The sequence below is a fragment of the Neoarius graeffei genome, chromosome 7 (genome assembly GCF_027579695.1).
Source record: "Neoarius graeffei isolate fNeoGra1 chromosome 7, fNeoGra1.pri, whole genome shotgun sequence".
NCBI lineage: Eukaryota > Metazoa > Chordata > Actinopteri > Siluriformes > Ariidae > Neoarius > Neoarius graeffei.
The window spans coordinates 1,215,001-1,231,172 of NC_083575.1; the positions used below are offsets into that span (position 1 = coordinate 1,215,001).

Here is a 16,172-nt window from a genome sequence, read left to right on the forward strand (position 1 = left end):
ATCTGTTTCTCAATTTGAACAACCAAAAACAGCACAAAAATGAACCATATTGAAGACAGATGAAGATGGTGTCTGTCTGACCCCCAGGTGAAATTATCATGTGATACATGATGTCATGCGCAGGGGGTCTATAAGCAGGTGTGTGGAAATTGCAGCTGTTTGTATTCTTGAGCGAGTCAGTGGACACAGCGTCCCACTGCATTAACAAAAATGTTATAAAGAGCCTTTAACAAAACAAATGTTCTGAAACAGGAAAAGACTCAAAGACGTGATGCAGCTCGACATGTGCTATGTTGCCAACAAGCTAATGTCTCAGCTTGGGCTTTTTACTACAATGGACTCACTGCCTCGTGAATTATACGTTATGTCCGGTCTCACATGATTCACTCCGGAGCGTTCTATTAAATACAGTCAGGTGGGAAAACACCAGATCAATAACTTTTCCATTATGGAAGACTAAGTGGGAAAGAAAATGTGTCATCTATGTTGTTTTTACCTCAAACAATAACCGGTTTCATATGTGAAAGGAGAGAGAGAGAGAGAGAGAGAGAGAGAGAGAGAGGCCCCTTTCACATAGAAAACCTATGAATGTATTGAGTAAAAACAGGCAGTGGGCATGTGCCGTCCTTGACCACCATGCAGTGGAGTAGTAAGGCGTTTCCTTCCATCCACAAGCCTGGGGTGGTGCCTTGAGCAAGCTATAGCAACCCCTCGCTTCCCCTGGTCAGGGTTACAGCCAAAGACTGGACTCGGCAGACTGCGCGGAAGAGACCATCACCTGGTGGTTCAACGGGCAAGAAGGCAGAGCCAGCAAAGTGTTTGTGGAGCGCGATCAGGGCACAGCGCACCACGTAGAACACTGTTGGCCATCCACTGGATCCCAATCTAGCTCCAGCCACGCAGATTCTGTCTTGCCCCTGGATTCAGTGAGGTCAGGATGAGAGAGTGAGGCTGACGGCTGCACAACTCTCCTCACTCTAATCCAAGTCACGTGCAGGTCATAATTTCAAATTCAAACTCTGGTCCTGTGGTGATGGGCAGGTGGCAAGGCGGCGGGTGCAGGAACGCTGGAAGCTGTGGTCATGGGCCTGCACACGGGCAGTCCAGGACGTGGGGTCACTCTCTGCTGAGGTGGGGTGGCAGCGGGGTTCGGCAGCCCCCTGGGTGTCTGGGCAATCCTGTTTGGGATTCGCTCTGCTAGCCTCTGTGGAGGAGGGGGCTGGAGGGGGTGCCCCGGGAATGCCCTGCTTTGCCTCGTCCTAGCCAGCACGGCATGGCTGGCTGGGATCCCACTCAGCAGTCAAGGTGCAACAGGGTGGACAGGCTGGAGGGGGGCTGCACTGGTTGCCAGAGAACTAGCTCGCTACAATGTGGACATAGCTGCCCTCAGTGAAACACATCTAGCAGACAAGGGTCAGCTCATGGAACATGGTGGTGGTTATACCTTCTTCTGGAGTGATTGTAGCTGCACTGAACAGTGAGAGGCAGGTGTTGGATTTGATGTAAAGTCCCACCTCGCCCAGAAACTTACCAAACTCCCAGAGGGCATCAACCATCGCCTGATGACATTTCAGCTCCCACTTGGAGGCAAGAAGAAGAAGAAGAACGCAATGCTGATTAGTGCTTATGCTCCCACAACAGATGAAATGCATCAAAAAGGCCCAGAAAAAACGAGCTACGTGGAAGGCTCAAACTATCGCTACCCCCACTACAGCACCTGCCCACGCGTGCCTGACATGTGGGTGTACCTTCAGAGCCTGGATTGGCCTCATTAGTCACCTCCGGACCCACAACCGCCACCCACCAAACTGAAGTCATGCTCATCTTCGACCTTGAAGGACGAACATCAGATCAGGGTAAAAAGAGCAGGCTGTAGATAACTTTGGGCACAATTTTCATTCCCACTCAGTCTTCCATAACAAGCGTGGCATTTTCCCACCTGACTTTATTTAATGAGATGCTCTGGAGCATGAACTTATAATAACAATAATAATAATAATAACGGGCGGCACGGTGGTGTAGTGGTTAGCGCTGTTGCCTCACAGCAAGAAGGTCCTGGGTTCGAGCCCCGGGGCCGGCAAGGGCCTTTCTGTGCGGAGTTTGCATGTTCTCCCCGTGTCCGCGTGGGTTTCCTCCGGGTGCTCCGGTTTCCCCCACAGTCCAAAGACATGCAGGTTAGGTTAACTGGTGACTCTAAATTGAGCGTAGGTGTGAATGTGAGTGTGAATGGTTGTCTGTGTCTATGTGTCAGCCCTGTGATGACCTGGCGACTTGTCCAGGTGAACCCCGCCTTTCGCCCGTAGTCAGCTGGGATAGGATCCAGCTCGCCTGCGACCCTGTAGAAGGATAAAGCGGCTACAGATAATGAGATGAGATGAGATAATAATAACTGGGTTTTGTCTTAAGAACAACTCGCAGCCCGAAGGCTGAATTACATGTTCCATACAGCAATTATACATGTATAAAAAGAGTAAAAGATGACAATATATCAAACATTTACAATGTATCAACATTTACAATTTTTAAAAAAAAACTGCTACTCAAAAACCTTACTATTATAATAGAAAAGCCAAAGGTAAAATTTACACACTGAATTAGGTAACTACAAGTGCTGTGGCAATAACCTTCAGTAAACACATGCTAATAGGCGGGTCTAACTACACTGAATTATTTAAAAGTTTAACGAGGTAGGATAGTGGGCTTTTAGCATAACGCGCGGTGCGTGCTGGCGATTGGTCAAGTTTTATTTTGTCTTATGATCCTGCCGCTCACCTCACCCCTTAGTCAAGGTAACCAGTGTTTGTACAGTTCAGACTTACAAAGCTTCTTGGCAAAGTTCAGACACAAGTTGATGCGTCAATCTTTGAGTTCTTGGAGATGTAGAGTTTCACAAGCCGCAGAGTAACTGGTAAAGTTGTTGCCCAGGATGATTTTTGTCGCTCACACTTGGATGTTTTCTATTTTCTTTCGTTGGATAGTAGTTAAGCCTGGATACCACAGAGGTGTAGTGTACTCCAGGACCGGCTGTACAAAACATGTGTAGACAGTCACCAGGTCATGTACGGGCAGATGAAATTGCCATAGTCGGCAAAGGAGATAAAGGCCCAATCCCAATTCTAATTTCTACCCCTACCCCTACCCCTTCCCCTCCCCCTTCCCCTTGGCCCTTCCCCTTGAAACTGAGCTACAAGGGATAGGGCTTGAAATTCAACCCTTATGTATTGGGATAGCCCTTCAACGATCGCATACGTCATCGCGTACCTCCGTCAGCGTTTACATTAGCAAAACGCAACCAAATGCATCATTGGCTGCGACCAGCCGCTACAGTCAGAGCCAGAGGCAGAACCAGAAATCTCTGCTGGCAGGGTGTGATTTGTTAACTAACACCACTGAATGGGATATCTTTGGCGCTTCGTGCACCACATCCGACAGAATGAGGTGTCAGAACACTCATGTAAACAATAAAAGCGAGAATAACAGAACAAAACGTACGCAGTCAAGCAACCGAAAACAATACTCACTCCCAAAGCTTTTTAGCAGCAGCTTGGATTTCAGAAATCGCTGCTCATTCTCAGCTCAAAAGAGAATCAAGCGGCGTGTTTCCTCTGGATAACAACTTAAAACACGTAAATAATGGAGAAAATACATTTATGACAATCTTTCGACGCGGGAACCGCCATCTTTCTGAAATCCGCATGAAATCTCGCTGAAATCCACATGGCATTGTGGGAAATCACTCAAACCCCTTCGTTCGGAGTCAGCTCCAGGAAAATCTCCGCTTGGAGGGGTACAGAAGCCCTACCCCTTCCCCTACCCCTCCGCGTTAACTGGGATTGGGATACCCCTACCCCTTCACGTGAACGCGCAAAATGGAGGGGAAGGGCCAAGGGGTTGGTCCAAGGGGTGAAATGGGATTCGGCCAAAGCCTCTGATTCCCTTTCTTGGTTATTTCAGTAACGTGCATCCCATCTCAGGTCTGCCTGGAATGTCACTCCTAGGCACTTTGCAACACTGACAGCTTCCAGCTCATGACCGTCAATGGTGAGGGGACGTGGTGGTGGAGAGTTGCGAGCGAAGCAGATGTGCATGGCCTTACATTTGCCAGGGTTGAGTCTCATCTTGTTGTTAGTGGTCCATGTAGTAAGGTCATTGAGGTCATCTTGAAGCTTGGGTGGGTCGGATAAGAGCCTTGACTCGATGAGATTCAGATCATCAACAAAAGCCCATGACTGAGACCTCATGTTGTCGGCTACCGCATTGACGTGAGCAATGAAGACAATTGGACCAAGCTTTGTGCCCTGGGTGAGGCCACAGGTGAGTGTTTCTATGTTAGAGTACGCTCCCTCATACCTTGTTTTTTTGTCTCCGGTCAGTGTGAAAGTCGCCAATCCATGGAACTATTTCTGGTCGAACGCCTAGCTCCAGGAGATGATTTATTGCTGCAGTATGATCGACTAAGTCGAAAGCTTTGCTAAAGTCTGTTAGAACCAATGTGCTGCAGGCTCCTCGCCTGTCTGCCGTCTTATAGAGTTGATTGGCCAGGCTGACAAGGCAGTGTGTGGTCGACCGACCTTTTAGGCACCCGAATTGACTGGGGGATATGCTGTTCTGTATGTCTTGGAGGACCCATGAAGCAATAAAACTCTCGCAGACCTTGGCAACAAGGGACGTCAGTGAAACAGGATGGAGCTGTTCGATGCTTGGTGGATGGGTCTTAGGGAGAGGTACTACGACTGCCTCTTTCCATTCCCGCAGTACTTTACCTTCGTGCAAGGAGGAGTTAAAATGTTGGCAGTCGGCGTGCTTAACTCGTAAGCAAATTCTCTCAGAAGTGTGCCATTGATTCCATCTGGGCCGGGGGATTTCTTTTAGTAATAGTTTCCTGTAAACCTCCCAAGGCTGGACCGAGGGTGGAACAGGAGATGGCAGAAATGTTTCTAGTTTATTAATGTCCAGCGGAGGTAAAGATGTACCGTAGTAATGTCAGAAAACTTTTGGCTGATGACGTTTGTGATTTTACGGTGGCTTTCGGGGTCAACATCTCGTACTCATACCGTCATCTCCTTTCTCTGTGTGCCCGTCAGGACTTTAAGCTCCTGAAACCATACACTGGGGTTTCGTTCCTTCAGCTTCTGGACTCTGTTGTTGTCGAACTGGCTTCTGGTCCTCTTGATTGTCCTTTAAATTTTGTTCCAAAGTATTCACCATACTTCCCAGTTTTGTTCCTGGAACGCACACTGTCGGCGCTTGATCGTGCACTTGATCGATGGTGATATCCAAGGTTTGTCTTGGGCGTGAATTTTTATGACCTTGAGTGGAAAGTACTAGTGCATCTCAAAAAATTAGAATATTGTGAAAAAGTTCAATATTTTCTATCAGTTATTTAAGAAAGTGAAAATGTTATATATTATAGACTCATTACACATAAACTAAAATGTTTCAAGCATTTTTCTATTTTAATTTTAATCAGTATGGCATACAGTACAAAAACATAAAAAAAACATCTCAAAATATTAGAATATTTCAAGTTTGAGTAAAACAGTATGAACACAGTGTATCTCTCGGTCTAGTTCAGTACACACAACCACAATCATGGGGAAGACTGCTGACTTGACTGTTGTCCAGAAGATGATCACTGATGCCCTCCACAAGGAGGGTAAGCCACAAAAGGTCATTGCTGAAAAGGGTGGCTGGAAAAGGTGCACAAGCAACAGGGATGGCTGCAGTCTTGAGAAGATTGTCAAGAAAAGTTGATTCAAGAACTTGGGAGAGCTTCACAAGGAGTGGACTGAGGCTGGGGTCAGTGTATCAAGACCCATCACGAACAGACATCTTCAAGAAAGGGGATACAACTTTCACATTCCTAATATCAAGCTACTCCTGAGCCAGAGACAATGTCAGAAGTGTCTTATCTGGGCTAAGGAGAGAAAGAAATGGACTGTTGCTCAGTGGGCCAAAGTCCTCTTTTCAGATGAAAGTACATTTTGCATTTAATTTGGAAATTCTAGAGTCTGGAGGAAGAGTGGAGAGGCACAGAATCCAAGGTGTTTGAAGCCCAGTGTGAAGTTTCCACAGTCTGTGATGATTTGGGGTGCCATGTCATCTGCTGGTGTTGGTCCACTGTATTTTATCAAGTCCAAAGTCAACACAGCCATCTACCAGGAGATTTTAGAGCACTTCATGCTTCCATCTGCTGACAAGCTTTTTGGAGATGCTGATTTCCTTTTCCAGCAGGACTTAGCACCTGCCCACAGTGCCAAAACTACTACCAAATGGTTTGCTGACCATGATATTACTGTGTTTGTTTGGCCAGCCAACTTGCCTGACCTGAACCCCATAGAGAATCTATGATACGCTGAAGGCCGCTATCAAAGCAACCTGGGCTTCAGTAACACCTCAGCAGTGCCACAGACTGATCACCTCCATGCCACACCGCACTGATACAGTAATTCATGGTAAAGGAGCCCCAACCAAGTATTGAGTGTATAAATGAATATACTTTTCAGAAGTTGGACATTTCTGTATTGTAAATCCTTTTTTTGATTGATCTTAGGGAATATTCTAATAATTTGAGATACTGGATTTCTGATTTTCATGAGCTATAAGCCATAATCATCAAAATTAAAACAAAAAAGGCTTTAAATATTTCACTTTACATGTAATGAATATAGAATATATGAAAGTTTACCTTTTTGAATTAAATTATGAAAAAAGGAACTTTTTCATGGTATTCTAATTTTTTGAGATGCACTAGTACGTCTTTATTGCCTGGTTCAAAGTTCTGTAGAAGGCAGAGGTTTTGTTTTGGGTTCCCTGAACTCCCGTTACTTCAGTCCACTGGTGTTGAGTAATCCACTGGCCGAATGCTTGTATACTGGAATCTTTCATCGGCCTTACCTGGCGTTTTGTGGCCGTTTTCTTGACTGCGTTGTACTTTGGTGTCAGCACTACAAGGTTGTGGTCTCCATGGCCCAGAGGCGAGGAAGCGACAGGTGGGTTGTAGAATTCGAAAAGATTAGTTATAATAAGGTCAAGAGTAACGTTTGCTCTGGTGGGTATGTTAACAATCTGCCAAAGACCACTGCCAGAACACACATCGGATACATCTACTTGATTAAAATCTCCCATTATTAGAAATCCTACCTTGTCATACTTAGTCCTAAGCATATCTACTGTACCTAACAAGTGCTCTTTCAACGTGACTTCTAATGGTGACTGGGGTGGAGCATAGACTACACAAGCAATGATGGATGTGATCTTCCGAGGGAGGTGCTTGGGCCGTAACATAAGCCATATACATTCTAATTCATGTGGTACATTGATCATAGAGAGCTGACGTGTTGCTATGCTTTCCCTGACAGACAGTGCAACACCACCACCACGTCTATCCTGCCTTGACTTCAAAAACACATTGTAACCGTCAACAGACCAAAACTCAGGAGAAGCGTCATTGTGGAACCATGTTTCAGACACAGCTGCTACCTCGACATTCTCATTTAACAACACAGCTTGAAATTCGTCTAGTTTGTTTACCAAAGAGCGAGCATTGCATAAAGTACAGATGGTACGGCAATCTGGCATGGGTTTCTGGGTAAAGTTCTAGAGTTCCGAGTGTTCGTAGTTGGGACTGGTACTACCTGTCTCAGTCTGGGCTGTGTTTCCACTAGGCATATGAAACGCGCGAGACTGAATATGACATAATTCATTCTAATTTCACATCTGCCGATGTTTTCAGTCCTTGCTGTTCTGAATTTGCAGCCGGTGGCTTTACAGTGAGGCAGGATTCAGATTCAGAATGTTCTGAGTGATGGATAAATAATAATGAACAGAATGTACTGCATCACTAAAAGGAGCTGTGATGTGCTGGAATGATCGGACAAACAGCCGGCCACATGGACGGAGAGCTTTCACGCTGGAAACAATCTGAACTAGTGTACACGTTACGTCTTACTGTCACCATTACCATGACAACATGGAGTGCTTGAGTCCATCAGTGCACTCAGCTTTGTAACAGAGCTTTTTTCGAACCTATTAAACCAATTATTCAAAGGACATTAAAGATCTGTGGATATGTGATCATTCTGAGTTCATGTCCGTAACAGAAATTAATCAGCCATTTTTGTTTTTATGATCAGAAATCACAGACTCAACATTTAAAAGCAAACTGTGTTACTCCTCCTTCTTTGTAAGTCAAAAAATTAACTCATAAATGAGAGGAGCAGATTCCAATCCGGGCGAGAGGAGCAGATTCCAATCCGGGCGAGAGGAGCAGATTCCAATGCCATGGTTTTCCCCAAAGCGTTTTAGCGTGTCGGGCCCGATACGCTCGCTCTGCCTGCTGATACGCTTAGTCGCTTTAGTTCAAATCCGATACGCTTAGATTTATACCGATACGTTAAAATGTCCTACCCACAAGTATCTAGATACATAGGAGAGCAAATAACAGATCCATTTACATACTGATTGATATTTGTGTTAAACAAGCGCTCTTTTTTTCTGATGTTTGTGTTGATTCTGTCACAGTAATATGTCCGCGTGGTATGATGTAAACAAACTAATCTGTTGGCTACGTCAGGATCACGTGTTCAAATCGTCCAATAAAAACATCGAAAGGAAACGTCAGACATCCCGGAAGTTTCCGACTCATTATAAGCGATCTCATTGGCTGCCGATGTTGCTCCACACCAGATGGACAAAGCTGACTGACTTTAATAAGCTAGGAGACTCGCTGGACAAATTGATCCACATCAGCATGGATGACAGCGAGACGGACTGAGAGAGGGCTGCCCAACATCGGGCCAAGCAAAAGCCAAGGAGAATTAATCTGCTTTACAGGAGCAGAAAACTTAATTCATTAGTTTGGGTTTGCAGAAAGATTATGTGCTTATAAACACTCTCACCAAGTGAAGTTGTCCAAATGTGTCAAATGCAGCATCATTTCAAATAATGATCATAAGCATTTTTGGCAGTGTGATGTCACTGGGATCCATTTAACAAAGGGCGGCTCCGGATTATTCTTTTGTTAAAGGCTCACAGTGACATCACACTGCCAAATACATTTATTATTATTCGCAATTATGCTACATTTGACACTTATTAACAAATTCTCTTCATGAATGTTTTTATAAGTACATAATCTTTCTGCAAACTTAAATGTATGACTTAAGTTATTTCCCTTTGTTTTAATCTTAATCTAGTCCATTTAATAAAGTGCCAAAATGTAAACTTTATAATATGCAGTTGCCTGACTTTTCTTTTCAGCGCATCTTAGTTCTACATATATTACGGTAATTGCATCAGAAACATTCTAAATCATTACAGTTACAGTAATACAGCAACTTATTTTAAGGTGGCAGGTCTTGGGTTCAGATCCCTTTGTGATCAACAGGAGGTCATGATGATCGATTCTCTTCATTGGGTTGCATAAGACGGAGCAAAACACTGGTCATATTTTCATGCACATTTTTGTTACAGCACGACTTGATCAGAGATAATTAAGGGATCCTGTAGATTTTCAGTCGATCGCAGACCTCAGTAATCGATAACAAAACAGTTTAACCTGCTGTTGAACTTTAAGGTGAAATTTCAAATGTGTTTACAGTAATACTATTTAGGTCAGAAATCACTGAAGCACTGTTAAACTCTATCTGATAATCATCATGGATCTAAAACCTCTCAGAGACCCTGAAAATGCACCTGAGAGCATCGATTTTCAAAAAATTTTCCGGGGGGGCCACGCCCCCGGACACCCCTAGTTTCACTTCGCACCGCTGGCTGGCGCTCAGTTGTCTGTGTTTTATCATCCCAGAATTTAGGGCTTTAATTTTTTTCTGGGGAAAACATTGCATGTGTTGTGAAATCACACGGGGTGAATGTTTCTGTGCAGCAGGTAATGCGGTTCTTTCCATCTGTTACCACCATAAGTATATTTCAGATCTGTGGGAAACGCAACGTCACCGCCGTCACAGCACAGTGATCCAGTGGCTCTGATTCCCGCTAGAGCCGTGACAGAAGATTAGCGTTAGTGTGACTGGGTCACCAGAGGAGAGATTCATGCTCCCACTTTACTGTTTTACTCCCGTTTACACACGACACCATTCCAGCATAATAACCATCAGTAAATGGTTTTCAGTGTGACTGAGGAATCGGAAGCCCCTTTCCCAGTCTGCTTAAGGTGGGAATCTGACTCCTTTACTCCTCGTGCTCTGTATAAAGCGTCTGAATGTGGAACGGTGTGTGTGTGTGTGTGTGTGTGCGTGTGTGTGTGTGTGTGTGCGTGTGTGTGTGTGTGTGTGTGTGTGTGTTGTGTTCCTCCTCTGAGCAGAGCGGCTGGTAGTAACAGAGTCGGAATCAACGTCTGTGTAAAAGGGACAAGCGGCACGGCGGGACAGGGGTGACTCTCTCTCTCTCTCTCACACACAGAGTATACAAACTGCATAAGAAAAATGATCTATTCAACTCCTACATTCATCACTCATTTCACACAGACAGACAGACAGACAGACAGACAGATGTGTATTAGAATATTTCATGTGTGATTTGTGACACAGCTGTATTTAATTTTTTAAATAACACAATTGAAGCATCTGTCTGTTCTCCACAATCCAACAGACTGTACAACTGACCTTATCTTTACAGGGAGAGAGAGAGAGAGAGAGAGAGAGAGAGAGAGGGACAGGTACAGAGAAAGACAGATAAAGAGGCAGAGAGAGAAGAATGTAGGGAGGAGTGAAGGTGCCTTAGGTACAACACTTGGCCTTATAAGGGCAAATGTGGACAGACAGGAAGAGACAGAGACAGATCAAAAGATGGACAGACAGACAGACAGACAGACAGACACCAGCAGGTCTGTGCTGAATTCAGATTGTTATATTAGAAAGATATAATTGATTTATAACTTGTGCACACACACACACACACACACACACACACACACACACACACACAGCAGGGAGGTGGGATGGCGATGAGGTATGCTGGCTGTTCATCTCCTGAGTCAAGTCCCAACTAGCTCATGTACACACACACACACACACACACACACACACTAACTACTCGGTTTGAGATTTGCATTGTAAATGTGTGTGTGTGAAGCTCCTGAGCAAAACATGCATTAGTGCTTACATTGTGTGTGTGTGTGTGTGTGTGTGTGTGTGTGTGTGTGTGTGTGTGTGTGTGTGTGAGATAAATGGGTTATTGTGCTGTAAGAAGGTCAGCACTTGAGTGTGATGCTGTAACACACACACAGTCATTACAGTCACAGAGGGTGTTAATTGAGAATGCCTCCTGCAATCCCATTGAATTGAACGACTCAGTGTGTGTGTGTGTGTGTGTGTGTGTGTGTGTGTGTGTGTGTGCGCGTGCGCGCCTGCCTCCAGGGCAGGCAGAGTCAGAGGAATGCAGGAAGAAAAAAAATACTCCTCTGAGCTGTTATTTCATTCCCTATGTACTGCACTTGTGTAGGGAACTCGTTATTACACATGAAGGGCTCAGGACCTCGAATCTCATTCCCTATTTAGTGACCTAGTGTCCCTACTGGACATGGTCGTGTACTAATTCGTGTCGAGAGGTTTTATTTAACACCCTATGAAGTGTACTAATACAGGGCATTTCACCTGACCAGCTCCTTATTGGAAGTAGTGCACTAGGTAGGGTGTAGAAGCCTGTACATTTCACTAAATAGGGAGCAAGTGTTTTTATTTTGTATATGAAAAAGAGCTCGCTAGATGTGTAGTGCACTAGGAAGGGTCTAGTAAACACTGTTTCATATACTCCAAGTTTAGTACACTTTTAATGCACTTATTTCTGCGTGGCGAGTCCGCTGCTTTCAGCCAATGAGATGCAGCGTCACTGCAGAGTGGTGGAGAATTCTGGGTAAAAATGAAAAGGATTCAATGAAAATAAAGGAGCCCTTGGTAGTGCACTCAGACAGTCAGACCTGCGAGCCGTAAATCTGATTTACACTTGTGCACTACTGAGTGAAAGTGTCCCCTTCCCCCCTCCTCGACAGCCTGGCATACCTGAGCACATGCCCTTCCTCTCAGTAGCTCCCTACTGATGACATAATTTGGGAAAGGACCGGCTCGCTCGGTGAAAAAAAGGGAAACAGGGTGAAGTTTTCCAGCAGCAGCGTTCCGCACGCCGGCCTGTTATTTCCATTTTTGGGCAGGCTGGATCCCGTTAAGCCCAGCCCTAACCGCAGCCTGCACACTTTTTCCCTCCTTCCCCTTAGTGCTCAACAAAAAGGGAAGAGAGTAAAAGTCTGGGAGCGAATGTTTCGGCCTCACTCCAAAATACCTTCTCAGACCTGCACTTCCTCTCAGCTCTGAGTCCAAAGAGGTGACAAGTCACATTTTCACTCACTTTCTGCTCCGGCTCTGTCTCTAATCACACTCCCTTAAAGCCACACTCAGTAGAACCCAAGGGCTGTATCCCAAATCACTCCTCCTCCTCCCTCACCTCACCATGTTCACTACGCTGTTTTATGTGCATATAGAAGTGAATAAAAGTGCAGAGTGAATAAAGCAGTGTCTCCTGTGTCCTGCGTAGTGCACTATTATTCAGAGTAATCACTCTGCGAGGATATCGCACTGAAATGACACACATCAGGACTCAGGGTTCAGGCGCAACGCCAGACTTCAGCACTGTTCAGAAGTTATGTGATACCCCTTTTCCACCAAATCAGTTCCAGGGCTGGTTCGGGGCCGGTGCTGCTGCTGGTTCACAACTCGTTCAACTTGCGAGTCAGCTGAGAACCAGTTTGCTTTTCCATCGCTCGCGGTGCTAAGGGAAGCCACATCATTACGTCGCTGTATACGTCAGTTACGTCGCTGTATACGTCAGTTATGTCGCTACGTTTGCATAAACCTTGGCGCGAATATCGAAGCAAAAACAACGCAGAAGAAGCAGCAACAATAATAATAATAATAATAATAATAATAATAATAATGGATGACTTCGTGTTTGTACAGCTGCGGCTTCTCGTCACTTAAAAATGGCGATCTTTCGTGGTCTTGTTATTGTTGTTGGTCTTAACAACTCCGCCCCCCCGCTGACGTAAGCGGTTCTTTCCTCTGGCCCAGCAGAGAGTTGGTGCTAGCCTGGAACCGGTTTTTCGGGCCCCAGAGCCAGTTCTTTGTCAGTGGAAACAGAAAACCCGGTTCCAAACTAAGCACTGGCCCCGAACCAGCCCTGGAACTGCTTTGGTGGAAAAGGTGCACTAGAGTTACACAATAGGGGCGGAGTTTATCTCAAACAGAGGCGGGTCGCCGTTACATTCGATTCCGATCTTCAGCTTAGCCGCTTTAGCTGGTTAATAATACCGTCCCGATGAAAAGGTTCTGTCCACTGGAGGGGGCGTGTCTTAATCAGAGGAACGGCTGAGGGAAGGTTTTACAGATAAAGTGCTGAATGAAGTGAAAGTTTGTGTGGAAGTGCAGCAGACGAGTGCTCGCTCAGATCCTCCTCCACACCGGGGACACGCTTTCTTTACAGCACAGCATCGAATCAACACACACTGACTTTATTTTACTAATTCAACAAATTAAACAGTGAATTCAAAGTGATAAACGCTACATCACACACACACACGTCACGATTTCATCACCTCGACTCAGAGTCTCGCGGCTTCATTAATCTTCACCTGATTGACTCGAGATAAAAGAATAAAACTCCACGCGAGGATGGAGTGACTGTGAGCTGAGGGGCAGTGAGAGGGGAAGCCGTTAGTGATGAATGTGATAATCACAGCTCGCTCTGTTCATGCACTGATACACTGCTGATCTACGACACTCCTGATCCACCCAGTTCAACACTCGCAAAATCCTCTCACTCACACATCATCACACTCGCCGTTCAATAGTTCAGTTTTCTGTCACTTTCAGTTACAGTACGTTACATCTGACAGCGAAGAAAACGAATACTGTTTCCTTCTTCAGTCTGTACTTTCCATCCCTGACGTCTCTCAGGTTTAAAGGGGAGTGTCTGTGGTTTAAGGCGGTAGTCGAGACGCAATTCAAAACTCCACCTCAGACGCTCAGAGAAGCGTGGAAAGCTCGGCGGTGTGAACTGCACACAGGCGACTCTCATCACCTGCACGTGGAGCTCAGAAAATCCAGCTGCGGAACTCGACTCTGAACCCCAGGAACTTTCCTCATGTCAATAATGACCGCAATATTCACTTCAGGCTCCACCTTTGAACGAAAGGGTAGAAAGCACACATTTTACAGTGCACGAAACATCTCCTCCTGTACACCCTACACAGTGCACTACATGCCCAGTGAGAAACTGTTTGGGATTCCCTTCTTCCGGGAAAGAAACGAACAGCATTTCCACCTGAAACAAAGTCCACTCAGGAGTTGTGTTCAGTCACCTAGTCGACTACACGGTGTGTTTAGAAAGGCCCTACGGCGTGCACTACATGTCCACTAGGGAGCTGTTCTACATGATCAATGCTGAGTGAACAAATGGGACACAGCCTGAGGGAACATCTCACCCCAGCGTGTGTGACATGAGACACGACCAGAGTGAGATGGAATCAGTTAGCACTCGGAGAGTAAAGACGTGCCCTCGCTCACAGAGGGACGCTGCAGGAACGCTCTGACATGTGCGACCCGGGGGTTAAAGACAGGATGTGTGTGTGGTCGTGTCAGTGTGTGTAGTGAGAGTGTACACTCTGTGGGAGGGGCTGGAAACACAAGCTGACATTTATAATGTTCACAATCACATCACACAGCTGCAGGGACTCTGTCTGTCTCTCACTCTGTCTGTCTGTCTGTCTGTCTGTCACTCTGTCTGTCTGTCTCTCTCACTCTGTCTGTCACTCTGTCTGTCACTCTGTCTGTCTGTCTCTCTCACTCTGTCTGTCACTCTGTCTGTCACTCTGTCTGTCTGTCTGTCTGTCACTCTGTCTGTCTGTCTCTCTCTCACTCTGTATGTCTGTCTCTCACTCTGTCTGTCTGTTTCTCACTCTGTCTGTCTGTCTCTCACTCTGTCTGTCTGTCTGTCTCTCACTCTGTCTGTCTGTCACTCTGTCTGTCTGTCTCTCACTCTGTCTCTCACTCTGTCTGTCTCTCACTCTGTCTGTCACTCTGTCTGTCTGTTTCTCACTCTGTCTCTCACTCTGTCTGTCTCTCACTCTGTCTGTCACTCTGTCTGTCTGTTTCTCACTCTGTCTCTCACTCTGTCTGTCTGTTTCTCACTCTGTCTCTCACTCTGTCTGTCTCTCACTCTGTCTGTCACTCTGTCTGTCTGTTTCTCACTCTGTCTCTCACTCTGTCTGTCTCTCACTCTGTCTGTCTGTTTCTCACTCTGTCTCTCACTCTGTCTGTCTCTCACTCTGTCTGTCACTCTGTCTGTCTGTCTCTCACTCTGTCTGTCTGTTACTTACTCTGTGTGTGTGTGTGTGTGTGTGTTACCTTCCTCTGCTGTTTTTCCCAGGCGGGGTCCAGCAGCAGGTCCCTGTCCCAGTCCTCCTCCTGCTGCATGTACTCGTTCGTCTCTCCGTCATAAAGCTGATGAGGCTGATGATGGTCCATGCTGCACGCGCTCGATTATTTTTATCCGATCCGATCAATCGATATTATCGATCAGTTTCAGACAAAACCAGCTGAAGACGCAGCTGTGGGAATGAACAGACCCGAGATCTTCCCTCTGTCTGTCTCTCCCTCTCTCTGCCTTTCTCTCTAAATGTTCACTCCTCCTCACCTCCTTTTCCTCTTCTCCTCTCTCTCTCTCTCTCTCTCTGTGGCTCTCTCTCTCTCTCTCCCTCTCTCTCTCTCTCTGTGGCTCTCTCTCTCTCTCTCTCCCTCTCTCTCTCTCTCTCCCTCTGGGCTCCGACTTGTTGCCAGAGTGAAATTTAACCCTCATCCCATTTTGTGACTTTCCGAACTTCACACTTGAACCACTCAGTGTTCATAATTAATATATAAATCACCAAAAATCACCAATTAATTAATGTAACTATCTTTATGAATAAATGATACATTATAACACTGCGGGATTTGGGCTGAACCTGGCCGACAGGACGGGGGGCGGGGACCTAGCGGTCCTGAAAAATGGGCGGGACGAGATGCAGGAATGAAAAACTCTTTCACCTAATTGGCTGTTGCGCACACTCTAGACCCCGCCCCCCAGCCAGAGCCTTCAAATGCTCATTGGCTGATTGGGACAAC

The 16,172-nt window shown here is 45.9% G+C and overlaps 1 protein-coding gene across 4 annotated transcripts in view; it reads right to left on the reverse strand.

Annotated features, from left to right (window-relative positions):
* The window catches only part of actn1 (actinin, alpha 1), a 63,705-nt gene extending 47,939 nt beyond the window's left edge, over positions 1 to 15,766 (reverse strand). For 2 of the 4 annotated variants that reach the window (XM_060925058.1, XM_060925060.1), the window contains exon 1: positions 15,417 to 15,764. In XM_060925058.1, the coding sequence (XP_060781041.1) occupies positions 15,417 to 15,536 (120 nt within the window). In that variant the 5' untranslated portion in view covers positions 15,537 to 15,764. Of the gene's footprint in view, positions 1 to 15,416 lie in introns of all 4 variants that reach the window. The other 2 variants (XM_060925061.1, XM_060925057.1) reach the window with 2 other exon arrangements.
* Positions 15,767 to 16,172: the final 406 nt, after the last annotated feature.